General features: G+C 40.1%; 2 protein-coding genes across 4 annotated transcripts in view; one reads left to right on the top strand and one right to left on the bottom strand.

Moving 5' to 3' along the window:
- Positions 1–984: 984 nt before the first annotated feature.
- On the bottom strand, positions 985–5,920 carry LOC128483210 (lysosomal amino acid transporter 1 homolog). The gene is made up of 7 exons (XM_053459319.1): positions 5,629–5,920; positions 5,075–5,204; positions 4,859–4,946; positions 3,472–3,602; positions 2,707–2,802; positions 2,229–2,414; positions 985–1,983 (listed from the first exon to the last, which is right to left on the bottom strand). The coding sequence occupies exons 1-7, from the start codon at positions 5,817–5,819 to the stop codon at positions 1,882–1,884; spliced, it is 924 nt and encodes a 307-aa protein (XP_053315294.1). The 5' UTR covers positions 5,820–5,920; the 3' UTR covers positions 985–1,881.
- Positions 5,921–11,901: 5,981 nt separating this feature from the next.
- The window catches only part of VEPH1 (ventricular zone expressed PH domain containing 1), a 138,080-nt gene continuing 130,647 nt past the window's right edge, over positions 11,902–19,334 (top strand). Inside the window, exon 1 of one of the 3 annotated variants that reach the window (XM_053461392.1) lies at positions 11,902–12,203. The gene's annotated coding sequence lies outside the window, so the exon portion shown is untranslated. The remainder of the gene's footprint in view (positions 12,204–19,334) is intronic. The other 2 variants (XM_053461391.1, XM_053461393.1) reach the window with 2 other exon arrangements.

A 19,334-nucleotide genomic window follows, 5' to 3' on the forward strand; every position in this document is an offset into this window, starting at 1 on the left:
TAAGTTTTTATGATGTCTTCAAAGTCTCTTCATGTTGAATTTTGCATTATACAGGGTCAGCACAGCCACCCTTGCAGGAGAAATGTGCCAGTATCAGCCCTTCATAAGGAATATTGAAGTGAGGAAGCTAAAACAACAACACTCCATGTATTAAATAAACCTCAATAGAATGCTTCAGTCAATCATCATGGAGGAAAGGCCTTCATTAGATAAGCAGGGCTGTGTTATCACAATCATAAAGAATCAGCTCAGTGTGGTGTCTCAGCAGAGAAGGAAACCAACATCACCTGCAATGGCAAACTCCGTGTCTGCAGATAAAGGACATTTATTGGAACACATTTAGATAAAACCCCGTTTTGTTCAGTGCTACATTACATCACTGTATATAAATGCTACATTTAAAACACTGCACTTCACTTTTAAGCAGATGTCTATTTCATTCTAGTTAAATAACCATAATATATAGTGGACGCTCTATATTGTCTGCCTAATAGAAATAGGCTGCTTCTCAAAACAAATTAAGAGTGACAAACACCAAGCACCAGAGTTTCAGTGTAAAATAATGTACTGAAGGTACAATACGCTTAACTCATCAGCACAGGTGGAAAATAACCATTTGTTTGGTGTCTACAGCCTCGATGATGGAAATTCCTTCATATGCTTTAAACCTATGAGCTTGACTGCAGATTTTGGTGAATGATGGTAACAACAGGACAAAGGTGTATCAACTGAATTTGTGCCAATGCATATAGGTAAGCAAGAGAACTTTCCTATGCCAACAGACTAAAGGTTGTGAAAGAGACAGGAAAATTCTCTTACTTGCCCGTATGCATCGGCACAAATTGCTGCAAGGACAGACACGTAATCTTGTGCCAAGTAAAGTTTGGGCTCCTTATTCCTACTTCATTTTTATCTGAACTTCTAGAAAATGGTTATGTTGTATCAGATTTGAATTATGGATTTTGTTAATTAGAGCCAATGGTAGAAGTCAAATTACAGGTTAGTTTTATATTTACATTACAAAATATAAATACAAGTAAATACAAAATATTTCCAAGCAGCCTATTAAAAACCTGAAGACAATGTATATTATGTCATTCCCATAGAAATGGCTCACATACATAATGCCAAAACTCCTTTTAATTCCACAGCAACAAAATAGTGCCTGCTTGTTACAACCCACACATTAAAAAACATTGGACGTATGTGTCAATAGATATCAAGATGTTTGACAGTTTCCCCTACAAAAAGGTGTCTTAAAGTAAATTCAATTTAATGAAGGTTAAGATACTAGCTTATAACTTCACAGTGTGTGTGGATGCAGAGCAGATTCTATTTTCGGGTCTTCTACAAGTCACTAATGTAAGTTCACATAAGAACAGTAATGCATTCATATGCAAAATAAAAATAAATAAAAAAGTGCAAGTCTGTATAACCAATTCCCCTGAAATTAGAGTGCACCAGCTGAACATATTTAACAGTAGTAACTGGTTGTAAGATCATTTTAATAACCTGTACCAAGGTCATTGGACTATTCTTTTGATATGCATTTTAGCACCAAAGCACAAAATGGGTGTAGTTATATACAGAATGATTCTGGGAAAAGTCACTTTCTGTATATTTGTATGAAGCCTACATTAAGTATTCTAAGACACAGGAAATTCACTGCCCCATCAATAATTGTGGAAATGTAATTTTGCCCAACTTCACAAAGTGTTATTTGTACAGTACATGAACTATAAATATTCTAAAGTAAAATACATATACAGATTCAAGTTGTGGTTCCTTAAAACTTGACTTAACTTGCATATAATTAGTCAAGTAATTATTGGAGTAAAAGTAGTCAAGAATATGGAATGTAAACTGAATTGTGTACAAAAGTTAGGTCTCTTCTTCATCCACTAGCAAAGGTTCCACTTCTAGGGCCAATAAATTAGATGCACTTATCTTGTGCTTCCGATACAGTATGAACTGGGCAGTCATCTGTTAAGTGGTGCAGTTAAGAAAAATAAATGATATTCAGTGGGCATAAATGGATATAAATGCATAAAAACCCCATTAATTAATTTCACCTTAATGCTACCCCATTCAATATACAAAAACCATGAGCTTATGCCCTTTGGTACTGTGCCGAAACATGCATGAACGATAATTCCAACGGGAGAAGACCATAACTCAGTAAATGAGGCCAAACTCCTATTTGTAGAAGCATTTTGGAAAAAGGATACAAAAAAGTCAAGTATTAGAACACCAAAGCTACCAATAAACCAGGGCAAATGGTGTACCACGTATTGGTTCTTGCCGTGGCTGATGGCAGGTAACTTTATGGCCAGGCTTAGTCCATAGGTAAAGTTTCCAAGCATGGCCAACGCAAACAACATATATGATGTACCTTCTGTAGATTTTCTTTGAAACTGTATCGGAAGGAAACATTAAATATCAATAGGATACGCTATATAAAGCATTTAAGCAAGAAAAGAGAAACATTCCAACAGTACGAGAATCCATGTCAGACATGTGTTAGACAACCAGTTCAGAATTAAAGACTCTTAGGGGGCCCTGTGAGGCGTCATAGATCACAAGAATTAAAAAAAAGGAAAAAAGTGGTATTGCCATTTAAATAGCGTTAAGTGCTACTCTTCCTTCAGAAGGATGTGCTTGATCTATTTAACACGAACAGAAAGTTAAATTGGAAAACATACTTACATTTTTATAAAGCTGAGGGAAGCGAGAGGCCAAATAAAAAACCGAGGAAACATATCCACAAATAAAACCTGACATCTCAGTGATGCCAAGACTTTCCTAAAAGAAAAGATATTTGGTGTCATGTTAACGAAAGATGTAAGAGAAAAAAAAAACAAAAAAAAAAACTAGCTTATGACTAAGTACGCAAGGGCAAAACACCCCAAGCTATTGTTCTTGCTTAGCTTTGGTATGTTTGTATTGTGCTCCACGTGGATTGGAATTAAACGCTCACAAACATTGGTTTGACGCTTTCAGGATTCATAGTTTTATTTCCTTCTTGTTGTTTTTGGTGCAACTTCATCCAGACTCCTGCATTCTCATTGGTACAGATCTGCATCAGCAAAGATCTCCATACTATAAATGGATGGACTAACCACAGGTAGAGAGAGTGCTTACTTTTTATTAGCTAAGGGCCACACAAAATATAAACATCTAGTCTACGAGGTTGGGGCACTAAATAGCAAATTGTAGGATTATCAAAAAAAACTGCTTCTTACCACATTTTCTTAGATTTATGAAGGACCAAACCCTGCAAATGTCTACAGGGAGAAGGGCTTATTGTCCCTTTCGTAACGCACAGTGAATCCCTGACTACCTAATCAAATCTGATTCCTAGACGGCATTTAATAAATAATTTCAGAGAATGCTTAGCTTTTTAATAAGCTGTTAGTTTCCAACGGATTTCATCAATTATATATGACTAATAAAGCCCAAAACGTAACGTACCTTGTTAATTTCCATGTCAGCAAACCTGTTTTTGTTTCGCAGAAAAATCTGACTAGGCATTATGACAGACAAGGTGATGCACACGATGACCCATGAAATACAAAATGCCTTCAAGACTCCAGTCCCTAAAACTTATAAAAGGGAACAAAATTAGCCAATCAATTAATACTAGACAAGCCTGCAAAAAGCAGAATCTGTCACTTAATCAGCTACTAGTTTTTATAAGAATGATACAAGGCGTAACATAAAAACACACAGACACTTGTGTGGGTGTATATATTACCAGTGCACCAACTACTTCCTAATGACCTCTTTTGCTTAGCCCCATGCCCAGTACCTGCACCACCCGTCTTCTGTGTCTGAAGTAATCAGTCCATTATCCAAATCATAATCTAAAAAAATTTTTTTCAGGACTATAGTGAAACATACGTGAAATATGGCAAGAGATTCTCTGACTGCCAAATTAGGAATGTATTTGCACACCTTCAATTATTTCCACTCTTTCCATAATCACCAGAAGGTCCTAATGGTTTGAACTTTTGGTTGTGTGAAGGAATAGAAGTGTACTACATGTCAGACACAAACACTACTGGAAACTAGTATAAATACAAAACATAGAAGACTGACAACCTTAGACTTAGTGACCCAATCACTTGCAGTGATTATATGTATGTGGTACAACTATATGATCTTAAATACCATAATGTTATTGTGACAGTTTAAGGTGAAAGCCATAACGTAAAGGGCAGCAAATGGAAACTTTATGAAATTTTTTTCCCATGAAACATTATACTGCAAGGTAAGAATGGTTGCCAACAATTGGCAATGACTTAGTTCTGTATTAAACGCTACCAGGATTATTATTGGTTAACAACCCAAGCAGAGGTACGGGTCCACATGAAGTTCAACAGATCTCATTAGATTCTATTGTCCAGGTGTACTCGGTTATGCCCAAAAGGTACAGGAAAATAATTTTAGTTCTATTAAAGGAACACTACTGCCATCATGTGCACTTCAACACACATGATAGCTGCATGATGCCTTTAAAGTTTTTTTTTTTTGTTTTTTTTAACCCCAAATGCATTTGCCTGCCCATGCACATGTGCCTGCCCCTGATTTACTTGCCTCTAGTCAGCTCCAGCTTCAGACAGGGGTTTATTCAGACCCTTGTGCGCATGCGCGGCAAGCGCTCCCATTGATTTCAGAGAGCACTTTAATAAGCATCCTTCTTTCGGTGTGGGATGTGAGGGGCATTAAGCTGTCCTTTTAAAAACCATGGCAAAATCCCAAAGTATCATTAGAATCACAAATTACTGGCAAGTTCGTTAGCAAGTTTGTGGATACAAAAAGTTGAAAGCCTCAAGGAAGATCACCAAAGCACAATTACCTTGCATTTTATTATTCTTTAACTTGTAGTAGGCAAACTGTGAAATCATAATAATGTCCATGTTGCAATAAAAGATTGCTGTAACAGTCTGAAAAAGAGCAAATATTTAAAAATCACAAAAGAACTCTTAGAATGCAGATAATTCAATTTTCTTAACACCTTGTAAAAATACAAGGTTTTTTTTTTTAAAAAAAAACAATATTATATTTATCGTACCTGAATTGGCAGCTGATTGGTCAAGTAGCACCCTACGAAATTTGTGAAATCTCCTCCTAGCCAACATAACAAAAACCCAACAGACAGCGCTTGGTCAACCTTCCCATTTTTGTAGGCAACATAAAGTTGTCTAGAACCAAACAGAAGGGAAAAATGTTGATCATACGTGAGGATTAAATTATCAACCAGAATAAGACAGATATTGTTACTGTAGTAAGGTACAGAGGGCTTATCATACTTATGTACAGCTAATAATTTAAGCAGCACTTGCAATGAATACATTCAAAAGGTATGACAACACTAGAATTGACAGATTTACAGTCTATAGAATGACAGGGAAATGGAATCATTGTAAACACACTGGAGCCTAGACTTCATGTTTTAGAGATATTTAGGGTGCCATTCGTATGGACATTTTTGTAGGGTCGCTGACATTTGCCAAGCCCCCCACCCTCTATATACCATAAATAATGTGGGAATACAGCTGTCAATCACAGTATTAAGGCCATGGACACGTCGGGTGACTGGATCCTGTATACTCTAGAGCTACTCACGGTAAAGCAGCAAACAGGAAGCAGACGATAGACATCAGTCCCATGACCACGCTACAGTACTCCCATGGATTCTGCACACACTGTTCCAGGAGCTGCCAAATCCACCGGCTCCCTTCGGGGCACAGAATCCTGCCCTCCAGCCGAGACACGTTCCCAACAAGCAGGACACGCCGGCTGCCTGCGTCCACCATGGTGCCCCGTCCCTCGCCTCCCTTCCCACGAGAGCAGAGCCCAGCGACCCGCCGGACTCTCAGTGAGGGCCCACGGGCCCCAGCCTCCCTGGCAACAGCACACAGACCTACACCGGCTCCCTAAACCGTCATCTGACACATCCCTCACTTGCCGGTCCCGTCATTGGTTGAGAACCTCCGAGACGGCCGCCGAATCCCCGCCCACGGTATTACGTGTCCTGGCGCGTCTGTGTTTGCGATTTCGCGCCATGTTGTTGCAGGGTGTACGGCGAGGGATGTGAAAGGAACTTATATAAGTGGAATTAGTATTAACAAATATAATGTTCATCTTGTAACATTAATTAGTTTGATAAACCCATCAAAGCCTTATACAATAGTAGGAAATACTGAAAAAAAGCAAAATCGTCTGAAAGTGATTTTTAATGAGTGGATATTGGTTAAAGAAGCTTTTTACCTGAAAATATGTTTCAGATCATAGAATTTATAGTGGACCTAATAGGAAAAGTAGTTCTCTCCTTTTGAGAGATTTAATTCTTAATCTTAGTAGAACTAGTACTACGTTAGGCAGTATTTCATGTAATGATCACACTGTAATGTTAGATTATAAGAAAATGCCCTTTATTTCAACAAATAACATTGTTTAATTTAGACCCATTAAGGTTCCTAGGCTGTTGTTTTTAATGGTTTTATTTTGACATTCAGTCACAACATAAAGATGGGCCATGTATATTGTCACTTGATGGAAACTTTAGTTATTACATTACATTTATTTATACAGAGCCGGCAGATTCTGCAGCGCTGTTACAGTGAAAAGAACAATTTAGAAACACATACAATAACAAACTGGTGCAAAGGAGAAGAGGCCCCTGCTCTTGCGAGTTTACAATCTAGTCGGTGGTTGAGGGGGAAGTGAGACAATAGGAGAGGACAGCTTGGATGGGGATGTTGATCTGGTTCCGATGATGTGTTGAAGCTGTTGATTATTCAGATTATGATGATTGTTGGGAGTACTGGGAAGGAATGTTGTATGCTTCCCTGAACAGGTGGGTTTTCAGAGAGGTTTTGAAAGTTGCGTACGAGGCAGAAAGTCTGATGGAATGGGGAAGGTATCATCACAGGAGGGGTATGGCACAGGTGAAATCCTGAATTTGGGAGTGGGAAGAGGTAAGAACAGTAGAAGATAGCCGCAGGTCATGAGGAGCGAAGGGGGCAGGTAGGGGTGTATTTGCATAGGAGGATAGAGATGTAAGGGGGTGCAGAGTTGAGGGCTCTATAGGCCAGGGTCAGAAGTTTAAATTTGATTCTGAAGGGTATGGGGAACCAATGAAGTGATTGGCATAGTGGAGCAGCAGATGAGGAACGGCGGCAGAGGAAAATTAATCTAGCTGCAGTGCTGAGGATGGATTGAAGCGGTGAAAGGAGGGAGAGACCAGTTAGAAGGGATATCACAAGGGAGTGAATTAGTAACTTGGTGGTTTCTTGTGTGAGGAGAGGGCGGATTCGGGAGATAAAGGAGAGAGCAGAGTCAAGGGTGACACCAAGGCAGCGAACCTGGTCTGTTCGTTGGATAGTGGATTTGTCAACGGTTATAGAGATGTCAGGAAAAGTAGACAGAGCAGATGGGAGATTACCATGAGTTCAGTCTTAGAGATGTTGAGCTTTAGGTAACGGGACGCCATCCATGATTCAATTGCTGATAGACAGTCAGTGAGGCGAGTTAGAAGAGAGGGGGAAAGAAAAAAATAAAAAATAAATAAGTTGTCCGAGGGAAGTGTAGTGTAGATGGAGAATAGCAGAGGCCCAAGAACTGAGCCTTGAGGAACACCAATAGATAGCGGTAGGGGAGAGGAGCAAGTTCTGGTAAATGAGACACTAAAAGTACAGTTAGAAAGGTAGGATTTAAACTTTACCTTTGAAAAACAATAATTTGTTAATCTGTGTTCACTATGTATTTAGTGTAAATTTCCCTTAAATCCAACATTTGGTGCCATCGTGCCCATATGCAGCTCCTGAAAACTGGCCTTCGGTTTAGGTATCGGTGTTTGATTTTGTCTATGACATCTTGGATTCTTTATTCCCTTAACTATTGCATGTGACCCATAATCATTCATGCGTTGGCCATTAGAGTCCCAACCGCAGCACAAACCTGCCTCTGTAACATAAACATAGAAATGCAGGTTGAAAAACAAGTTGAGCACACAAGTTGAACCCACATTTGATTTCAGTTGTGTCTCAAAAAGGGGAAACATTCCTTCTTGACTCCAAAATGGCCATCTGGTTTCTAACTAGAGCTAATCATGTCATTATAACCAAATTTATTCCCCTGTGTTCTTTGATATAAAAATACATTTGTCAACATTAAATCTCATCTGCCACTTGGCTGCATCATCTGAAAGGTGGCTTTCAATACCCACTGCACTTACTACTTTTGTTTAATTTGATCATTTTCATTATCAACACCTCCCTGAACTGCCAGTTTTCAATCCAGGTGCAAACAATATTGTGTGTGCTTTTTTGAGGAACTGTATCAAGTCCTTTCACAAAATCCAAATAAATTACCGAAATACCCTGAGCTATTTTTTTGCTCACCTCGTCCTTGAATGCAATTAAGTTAGTGTGGCACAATTTGGCCTTTATAAAACCTTGTTGACTCTTATGAATGATATTATTGGACTAAATGTATTCTTGAATATTATCCCTTAACAAGATTTCAGATACTTTCCCCACAAACGATATAAGGGTAACAAATCAGTACTTACCCGGTCAATACTGGACAAGAGAGATTAAAAGCAATGATCTGGATATATCTTGGCCTCCTAGTTCATGTTTATATGAAGTTTTCTATTTTTTATATATTTTTAACCCCTATATAACCCAAAACTAACTAATTCCCCACTAACTCCCATCAAACTAACTACCCAATACACATAAAAATGGAGTTATAAAAAAATTAACAACTTGGGGTCAGGTAAAAATAATGAAATAAATAAATATTCCAAATGTTAGTTACCATCAGATCCAGACAAGTGTCCTTTTTAGTTGGTGTCTCCACTAATTATGACATAAATCAGTCATTTAACAGGTTCAAAACTTTGCCCCCCCCTTTGCTGTACTACTTGTTCCAGCATTCCAGTCAATGTGAGTAAAATCTCCTATGATAAAAATGTCACCCGAAGGTGCAGCTTTTTCAATTTCTGGTAAAAGCTGATCTTTCCCCATCAGTGCTAACATCTGGGGGTTTGTAGCATATATGTATAAGTAATGTACTGCACCTCTTAACATCTGTGCATTTTTTTCAAATATGGCTTCTGTATTATCACAAGTACCAGCTTATACTATTTGTTTACTAATAGGTCCAAGAAAAAGAAACCCCCTTGCTGCCCAGTCATGTTCATCTTGCTGCATTATATTATTCGTTACAATATGTGATTACACTATTATTAGGAGCTCAAAATCTTTGGGTAACTCAAAACAAAACACTGGATCAGTTGGGCTATGGAAGGCCGTGAGCCATTTGATATTAAATAATTGGTTTGTATTTTCAGGATGGTTGCAATTTCAATATACTTTATGATGTATTACAAAGTGCTAACCATAGTAAGGTTCTCCTGCAAGAATAACTACATCTGCTATTTAAAATGCATGTAGTTGTAAGGGATATTGTAAGTAACCATACCATCATATTTTGAAATAAAGACAAAAACTCAGAATTGGAATAAACAGGCCGTGGACTTTTATTTAGTTTAACATAACAGTTATTAACACAATAATACTTTATAACAAAACTCTTGGCCCAAACCCAGAGTTTTCTTTCCATATCCATAAAGCATTTAACATAAAGCCGACTGCCCCTAAAGCCAGCAGGCTAACCAAACACTTAACCAGTTCATCCACAAGCCACAAATGGATATCAACCACCATTTGTGGCCCTACCCCATAAAAGCCACGGCCTGTTCCACCATACTTTGCAAGTCAAGGTTAAAAATGTCAAACCCGATATCTGAAAGGTGCACACCATCTTTTCTATATAAACCCGATCACTTTCCTTCCAAATCAACATGTTGAAAACTGATTAACCCTTCCATCACCATACATTTTTCCATAGACCTGTTTAGCTTCCTTTGTACCCTCTCTAATGCTTTAAATTCAGGTCTAGTAACCCAAATAAATCTGGGTATAATTTCAGACCACGCTATAATTGCACCATTAAAGAACCTTTTTAAATGTAACATTAACTCTTTAAACAATAATAACAATTCAATCGATTTAGTTTTACCCACATCATTTCCCCCACAATGAATAATAATAACATTAGGAAATGGCAACATATTAACATATTCTAATAACACACTCTCCAATTGACAGATACCCACACCTCTTATACCTAACCCAAATAAACGAACTTTATTCATATCAAAGCCCAGATTTTCACAGTAGCTTCTTTGCGCAGCTCTTTTCTGTGCGCAAATGAATGTCCAACAATCCAAACTATTGCTGGATGTTGACCTAAAAAAGAGCATTGTTAGTCACTCATAACAGATTAGGTCTAACATATCTTACAAAACGGTTAGAATCCCACCTGCCAATTCTCTTAATGACGGATTTGTCTGAACCCAACATAGCAGCCTCAGTTGCCCCGATTCTAAATGAATGTGATGATTACTTCTGTTCTCCTAAATCAAGCACCACAAAAGATTTTCTAAGCACACTCCTAAATTGAAAATGTGTTAAAGGAGAACCAGAACTGTGAACTAACCAAATACCAGAAACCTTAGGCCTGATGGCACCAAATAACTCTGCATTTAAAACCGGACACATTTGTGAGTCAACCAGTCTACCCAATTCTAACCAACATACCTTACCTTTTTTATCAGTCTTAGATAAACGTAAGAATATTCTTAATTTTTCACCATATATCACGTCCTCCCATTGTAAACCCGAACCACCTTCTATGCTAGCTGCTACCAGTTCACTTATATGAAAGGTACCGAAAAACATGTTTCAAATTTATCCCAACAAACCTTGCCCAAAACACCCCCCTAGCTTCTGCAATATTTCAAAAGAAATTGGTTTCCTAGTGTCTAAACCCCTATGAACACTGCCATAACCTTTTAACATTTAAATGTTTTATGAGAAATTCCTTAAACAAAGCACATTTCCCAGCTAGCTTAATCAATCAATAAATGATGCAGATTGTTCAGAAATTGTTCCCATGGGAACTCTGATCTCTGACAGCCGGGGAAGGTCTGCGTGATGGACGCAGACAACCCCTGCTGCTAACCGCACCTCCTTCCGGCTACAGCGAAAGTTGTCTACCCGAATCCCGTAGATGTCTACACGCTGCCCCGGCTACACACCGGGGACTCAGAAGCACTGGTAAGTTTGGGGAGGGGAGACAGGAGGATCCAGGTCCCCTGCAGCGTTGCGGGGGATCTGGATCTTAGTCTTATAGTCAGACCTATTTGCGGTCTGATTATAAAACGACCCTGATTATAAGACGAGGGGTATTTTTCAAAGCATCTGAAAAAACCTTGTCTTATAATCGAGCAAATACGGTAATCTGCCCCTGAGCATACTATTACAACCTTACTTTTTGTGATGTTTCTTTTATTAAAGTATACATTATCGACCCTATGGTTGAGACCAATAAACAATAAACTCAATTGCGATACACTATATCTGAACAATCTGCATCATTAATTATTAGGCATCCAAGGTTTAAATTATTCACTCTAACCTTTAGAAAGTTTTCGACTGATACACTTCTTAAAACATTTTCACCTGAATGTACGTGTAAAGGTATTTCAGAATGAATCACCTTCAAAACAGTCACACTAAACATATAAGGGTTAGTTTATGTTAATTAGCATGTAAAAATATATAACTTTACAAATCATCATTAGTGCCTTGCGTAAGTTATTTATTAACATAAATAAGCAGCTAGTTAATTTTTAAATTTTGTATAGACTATGAAAGAGTAGAGTAGTTTGTGCAATGGAAATTCTTTTGTACTGTACATAGTGGTTAAAGGATGTGTTTACAAGTGCGTTGAGGAAAGTAAAGAGTGAAGAGAGGACTTTTGTTTGGCTGATTCCACATGAGAACTCCAGGGTAACTGAATAGGCTTTGGTTGGTTTGACAGACAATGCACTGAGCCAGCAGACTCATTCTCACATACCAGAGGCAGGGGTTTTCAGGGGGTACTCGGACCAATGTAACAGAAGTCACCAATGCATTTCCACACACCGTTTGGATACTTCCTATAGCTACTGGCTACTATATGAGTTACAGCAACACTATGGAATTAAAGAAGCCTGTCGCTTCTGTTTTATTGGAAGTGAATTCTGAGGATATATATAAATAAGATACCAGCAATTGTAACAGGTAAGTACCTGTTTGCTTATGTTTGTAAAAATGTCTTGATTCTCTGGTGCTGCTGAACAGTGTCTGCATTCATATTTATCCATATAATACTTTTGCAGAAGAAACACATTAGTGATTGCAGTTACCATATCATCTCAGGTATATTATGGGAAAACTTAATATTATTAGTCCCGTTATTTTGTGCACTTGTAAAATATAAATCTAAATAAATCATATATTTTATATGAAGTGTTATAAACAATATCTTTAGATGTCGCTGTTTTATTTCTGAGATCAAATACCATTCTTTAACAAAAGGAAAAACAAAAAACTTTTTCGTAATAGCTATGCAAGTAGCACAATAATCCTCTGTTTCTGTAGTCAGTTTGAGACCAACTTCAGAATTTAAAGTAAGCTCAGGTTTTGTTTTTTTTTTTACTGCATTTGTTGAAAAGAAAATGGATTGATTGTTCTACACTTCCCACACGAAACAAAGCAGCTCTAAAGACATAAATTCATATAAAACCCTCACTATATCTTCCTGAAAATTAGCTTGCAATTAGTAGAAATTGAAACATTTTTGCAGATAGTCCTTCCTGTAAGCGGCTTACTAAAGATTCTAGTTGCCTATATTATGTAAATATAGGCATATATATATTACTACTTCTAACTTCTAACTTTATTTTTATTTGCACTGTATCCTTATTCAAATATATATATATTTTTATACTATATGATGTCTATTTTTTATTAAATCCTCATTGCCCATCAATACGTTTCTTTTGTTGATACTAATTCAGAGATATGTTAATTGTATCAACAACTAACTAATTACATGAGATACAGTTAGTAAAACCAAATCTTGCTTTAGTGGTTGGGTTGAAACTCAATCCTATGCCTGATGTATAGCTCAATAGTCTGATCCATAATTTACCATAATATGTTTATTTACTTCAGCGAGTTCTATTTTAATAATATACTTAATTAACATGCTTGTCCAAACCACATAATAAGATCTTACTCTTCGTGATTAAATAATGTACCTGGAACAGTGGTTCTCAAATGATTTTACATTATGTTTCTAAACCATAACCTTATGCTTTCTTCAACACATTTATTGCACTCACTAGACATAGAAACAAGATATTGCCTGCCCGTTTTTTATGGTGCAAAGATTCAGACCTTCATCATTCCTTGGTCTCGTGTTAGGATACAGGGCTGGTGCTATCCAATAGGCAGGGTAGATCCTGACCCAGAGCGCAGATATCTTGGGGACTTTTCCTATGTGGCAGTCTGGTCCACCCACTGCTGGAGGAACAGAGTCTGATGAGGAGATCATTGATCTCCCTCTAACCTGCTGTTTGCCTGACCTCACTGCTGAGCGCCGGGATATGACATAGCATTACTCGCTGGCAGCTTTGCGAAAGAGAATGAAGCGTAATGAAAGGAAAGAGATGAGATACAGAGAGAGGAGAGAGATAAATTAAAAAAGAAAGGAAAGGGGAGTTAATGAGAAATGAGGTATCAAAGAAAAGGAGTAGAGATAGACAATTGGGTGCTGCGGCAAATCCGTGTGTGCAATCTAGGTGTGGCGGCAAATCCTGTGTGTGCAATCTGGATGCCAGGCCTGGCCTCTGAATTTTTGCGACCTGTGATCTACTCCTGCAGTTTAGGGTTTCCATGCATTATTTATTCAATCCTTCAATGCTGTTTGCTTGTTGGTCCATTTGCAATGCTGTATTTCTATGTGGTCTTTGATTGATAAGTTAGCCACATAGGCGGGGGGTAGTGGTAGAGGTCTAGCACAGTGAAGGAAAGGTAGTAGAATGGTGCATACATCTTTCCCATCACATCTGCTGGATTCATGATGATACCCTTTACTAAAAATGCTGCAGTAGGAAGATGGCCTCTCACTCATTGGCATAGCACGGCCTCTTGCAAAGTATCATGGCGCGAATATGAAGACTTCATTACCCATAATTATGCGAAATGACAGATTTCTAGAGACTTCGTGCTCATCCTCAGCATCAACAACATAATGGCTTTTATTTGTATGCCCAGCCAGGCAAAAAAAAAAGCCAATTACAAGTCTGGTTGTTTGCAGTGAGCAAATTTCACAGACTTTAAGAGTTTGTCTGCTTTGGGTAATGGCTTGCGTTCTGGTAACAAAACTCCTGGGATAATAATAAGTATTCTGCAAGCCACAAACATGATCTGAAGTATTAAGTACTGTACAAACTGCCTTTTTCACCCACCAAGGAAGCAGCTGTCTGGATCTCTTCGGTTTCCTTTTAATTCTCTCCTGCTTCTCTCCCGTCTGGCAGTAAACAGTGCTATCACTAAAGATGCCAGCCCTATCACAGCAAGTACTGGTCCCAGTACTTTGTAGGTCTCACAGCTAGAATTGTTAGACTGGTGTGACTGGAACCCATAGACGGAAAGTATAGATCGACTGCATAAGAGCACCCAACCAAATACAAACAGCAAGATTATAATTTTGGTGGTAAGGCGAGGGCTAGGAGGCTCAAAGCAAGTGTACTCCATGATGGCAGAAATCTGTACTTGAGTGAAGAGTCTGTCAAAGATGGTCAAGTGCAGAGACTCACAGCTGTGTGCAGGTTATTGGGTGCACACAAATGAAATATGTTTAAGCTGCCTATTCTTCTCTTTTAAATTCAATTGAAAAAATGAAGCACAGTTTCACACACTGTAATGGACGGGTTAATAAACATCCTTGGGGTAAAAAAAAAAACAGATGTCTTTTTTTCTCCTAAGAGCCTTTTAATGCGATGGCAGACTTTATGTATTAGGGTGTTAGATGCAGAGAAGCTGCTGGCTAAGAGAGGTAAGAGAGAATAGATTCCACATCACTCCTCTGACTCCAAAGTGGTTTGTTGCACAGACACTTCCTTTCTTGAATCTTTCTTGAAGCAAACCCTTATGTGTGTAAACTGGGTGCTGCGGCAATTCCTGTGCGCAATCTAGGCGCTGTAGCTAATCCCTTGTGTGTAATCTGGGTGCTGCGGCAAATCCCGTGTGTGCAATCTGGGTGCCAGGGCTGGCCTCTGAATTTGTGTGACCTGTGATCTATGCCTGCAGTTTAGGGTTTCCATGCATTATTTATTTGATTGTACCTTTAATGCTGTTTGCTTGTTTGTCCATACTGCAATGGCATGTTTCCATGTTGTCTTTATTTGATTGATAAGTGAACTACATAGGTGGGGGGGGGGGGTGGTAGAGGTGTAGCACAGTCAAGGAAAGGACAAAGGGCACCAGCAGTGGAATGGTGCATACATCTTTCCAATCGCATCTGCTGGATTCATACCCTGGATGATACCCTTTATTAAAAATGCTGCAGTAGGAACATGGGCTCTCACTCATTGGCATATCACAGCCTCTTGCAAAGTATGATGGCTGGAATATGAAGACTTCATTACCCACAGTTACGTGAAATGGCAGATTTCTAGAGACTTCATGTTCCTTCTCAGCGTTGACAATATAATGGCTTTTATTCGTATGCCCTGCCATGCAGAAAAGAAAAAAAAGCCAATTAGTGCAATTACAAGTCTGGTTGTTTGCAATGAGCAAATTTCACAGAATTTAGTAGTTGTGTGTGTTTTGGATAATGGCTTGCATGACTGCTTAAACCTATAGCAAGGTGAACAAACAAGAAGAACCAAATACCCCACCCAAACCCATGTGAAATAAAGACAATAGACACCATTGTGTGGGATAGGGCATTCGGCCACAGCTTTATTAAACCATTCCCCAGGCCAGCGGAAACAAAACATTACACATCCGGAAAACAACCTGCCAGCTGCTGAGCGCTAGGCCAAACAGGCAGTTCAATTACCACCGATCTTACCAAGGGTCCCAGCCCTGCGGGTGCCATGAGCCGCCCGCAGGACACGCCTCCCCAAGCCCGCTATGGGAAAATGATCCAGGTTGCCTGAAATTACCGCGCTGGCCAGGGGACCCAGACCGCCACCGCGACCCGGACCAGAGACCACTATGGGCCGGGAAGCACACCCCCCCCGCCGTCAGCGCCCTTTCAATGCCCGACTGAAGACCCTGATTAAAAATGTCAAGACCAATAGAATTCAAGTGAATGCCATCATTACGCATGAGGTCCTGATTATCACCCTCCAGATCTTTATGACGAACCACCACACCGCCTATACTGGATACAAATTTCGAGACAGAATTATTAAGCTTCCTACGGCACCTCTCTAATGCCTTAAGCTTAGGATCATTAGACCAGGCCGGGCGTGGAACGACCTCGGACCAGACTAGCGTAACGCCTGAAAACAAAGAACAACATCTGGCCAAGTCATCTTTAATCCTATGAATGAGTGAAATGGTCTTAACCTTACCAATGTCATTCCCGCCGGCGTGAATGACTAAAATAATGGATTTAGGAGCAAACCTGTGTAACAAACGACACTCATGCAACAGCCGATCCCACCGCAGGCCACGAAAACCACGCCAACGGATGTGGGCCACGCCAAACGAAAAACCCAAATTCCTGCCGTAAACACGAGATTCCGCCCTCTGAGCTGCCCAGTGAATATAAGAATGGCCGATGATCCAAACCAATCTTGGGGGGCCTAGAAAAGAGAGAGACAACAATTACAGCAACAACTGAGGGCGAACATAAAGCCGAAAACGATTAGACCGCCACCTACCAATACTATGGATCTTACCTGAAGTAAAACCAAACCTATACGCTTCAGTGGCAGCCCCTATGCGAAAGGAGTGTGAGGAAAAATGACTAGGATCTACCCCAGATACAGAGAGACAACGCTTGAATACTGAAGAAAACTGATACCGAGTCAGTGGGATACCATCAAGATGTACAAATAATGGGCCACCAACCAAAGGCCTGACCTTCAAGAATGCCTCTAGCAAAGCAACCGGACAGGACTCACCGCCAATTCTCTTCAAAGATACCAAACAACCACGGCCTTGCTGATCGGTTTTTGATCTCTGGATTTTAACAACCAAGAGCCTGCCAGAGATGGTAACATCTTCTCTCAAAATGCCCCCAGGGGAACTCTTATTAAGCGACACGAGTTCACCAATGCGAAAGGCCCCAAAGAAGGCCAAAGAAAAAACGGCTTTAAACAATGCAATTTCGAAAGCTGAATAACAAAAAGATGAAACATGACACAGTATCGACCTTAATAAGGACAGTGAGACTGGTCGCCGGCGATCGTGCCGCTTACCCTTCTTCCAACCTTTTATTATTTTACGAACCAGAAAGTCCTTGGTAACATCCTGCCACCCTAATGCTTGAAACAAAAAGGATAAAGCAGACAAGTTACGTTCCGCAGACGAACCCGACAGACCCGACATTCTTAAATTCTCTAGATAACACAAAGTGGCCCCCATCCTACCGTCATTGTCCTGAAAACTTGACCGACTTTCAGCCAAGAGCCACCAAGACTTCCACACCTTGCAGTAAGCCTGGATAGACTGCGACGACAACGATCTACCCAACAGGTTCAGGAGGCCTGAGAAACGAGGGTCCATAAGTGCGTGGGGCAAGGAAGGCCGGACACCGCTGCCAAAGGAGCCACCTCCCGAAAACGACTGAACTGCAAACGAGACAATGAGTCTGCAATGACATTTGAAACTCCCGGAATATGTCTAGCCTTCACCCAGATGTTGAATTGGAGACAGCGAAGAACAAGGTGACGCAACAAAGCCAATACCGGGAGTGAACTGGAGGAACAACGATTGATAACGTGAACTACGCTCATGTTATCCGTTCTGAATACTACACGCCGATCAGCAAGATCATTACCCCAAAGTTCGATAGCAACAACAATAGGAAATAGCTCCAAAAGTGTTAAATTGCGTCGAAAATCTGAAGCATCCCAATCAGCAGGCCACTCGTGGACACCACTGACCTTGGAAATATGCTCCAAATCCGATGGAACCGGAAGCATCAGTGTAAAGTTCAAGCTCTGAACAAAAGCAGTCTGCCTTCTGCCAACAAGTCTGCCCGTTGTATTGATCCAAAAAGGTTCTCCACGCGGAAAGGTCCTCCTTGACGGCTCTAGTAACCCTAATAAAGTGCCTAGGGTTCCTCACACCCACTAAAGACAATGACAGTCTCCTACAAAAAGCCCGACCCATGGGCATAACACGGGATGCGAAAACCAGGTGACCTAGCAGAGACTGAACCTGTTTCAATTGAACTTTTTGAGCACCTAAAAAACTTTCCAACAGCTGAACCAGAGTGTCAATCTTAGCCTGTGGAAGGCGAAAAACCATTGCTATCGTGTCGATTTCAATGCCTAGAAAGGACATCGTCGTGCAAGGGCCCTCCGTCTTATCTTCCACCAGGGGAATACTAAATTCCTGAGCAACAGAGCGGAATTCGTCTAACAACTGCTGACAAACTGACGTACCAGAAGGACCAACAAACAAGAAGTCGTCCAGATAATGGAGCACTGAATGAATACCTGACCTGCGCCTAACCACCCACTCCAGGAACGTGGCAAAAACTTCAAAATAGTAGCAGGAGATAGAACACCCCATGGGTAAAAACATGTCAAAATAATAATAACCCTGAAAAATATACCCAGCAAGTGGAAACAGGCTGGATGGATGGGAAGGAGTCGAAAAGCAGACTCGATGTCCGATTTAGACAGAAAACAACCGGAACCCGCTTCACGAACTAACTCAAGCGCCTTATCGAAAGACGCACAATGAACCCTGCTCTCAGCCTTGTCAATTCCATCATTAACGGAGACGCCCGGAGGGTATGACAGGTGATGAATTAAGCGGAATTTTCCAGGCTCTTTCTTGGGCACTAGCTGGAGCGGAGAGACTCTAAGATTGGCGAAAGGAGGGGAAGAAAAGGGGCCCACAATCCTACCAGCCTCTACCTCTTTTTGAAGCTTTTCCGCTACCACCTGCTCATTCAAATGTACAGATTGTAAGTTTTTTGAACTGGAAGGGGAATCAGACGGCACAAAAGGAATCCAGAAACCTCTAGAAAAACTATCTTCCAACAATAAAGCGTTGCGCTGTTTAGTGTACTGGGCGAGCCACGGGCGCATCCTTTGGACGCTCACTCGCGTCTTCACCCTTTCCAGAGTCATCCTTTCCCTGTCTACCGCCGGAACCTTTACCTTTTTTAAA

The sequence above is a fragment of the Spea bombifrons genome, chromosome 3, assembly GCF_027358695.1.
Source record: "Spea bombifrons isolate aSpeBom1 chromosome 3, aSpeBom1.2.pri, whole genome shotgun sequence".
NCBI lineage: Eukaryota > Metazoa > Chordata > Amphibia > Anura > Pelobatidae > Spea > Spea bombifrons.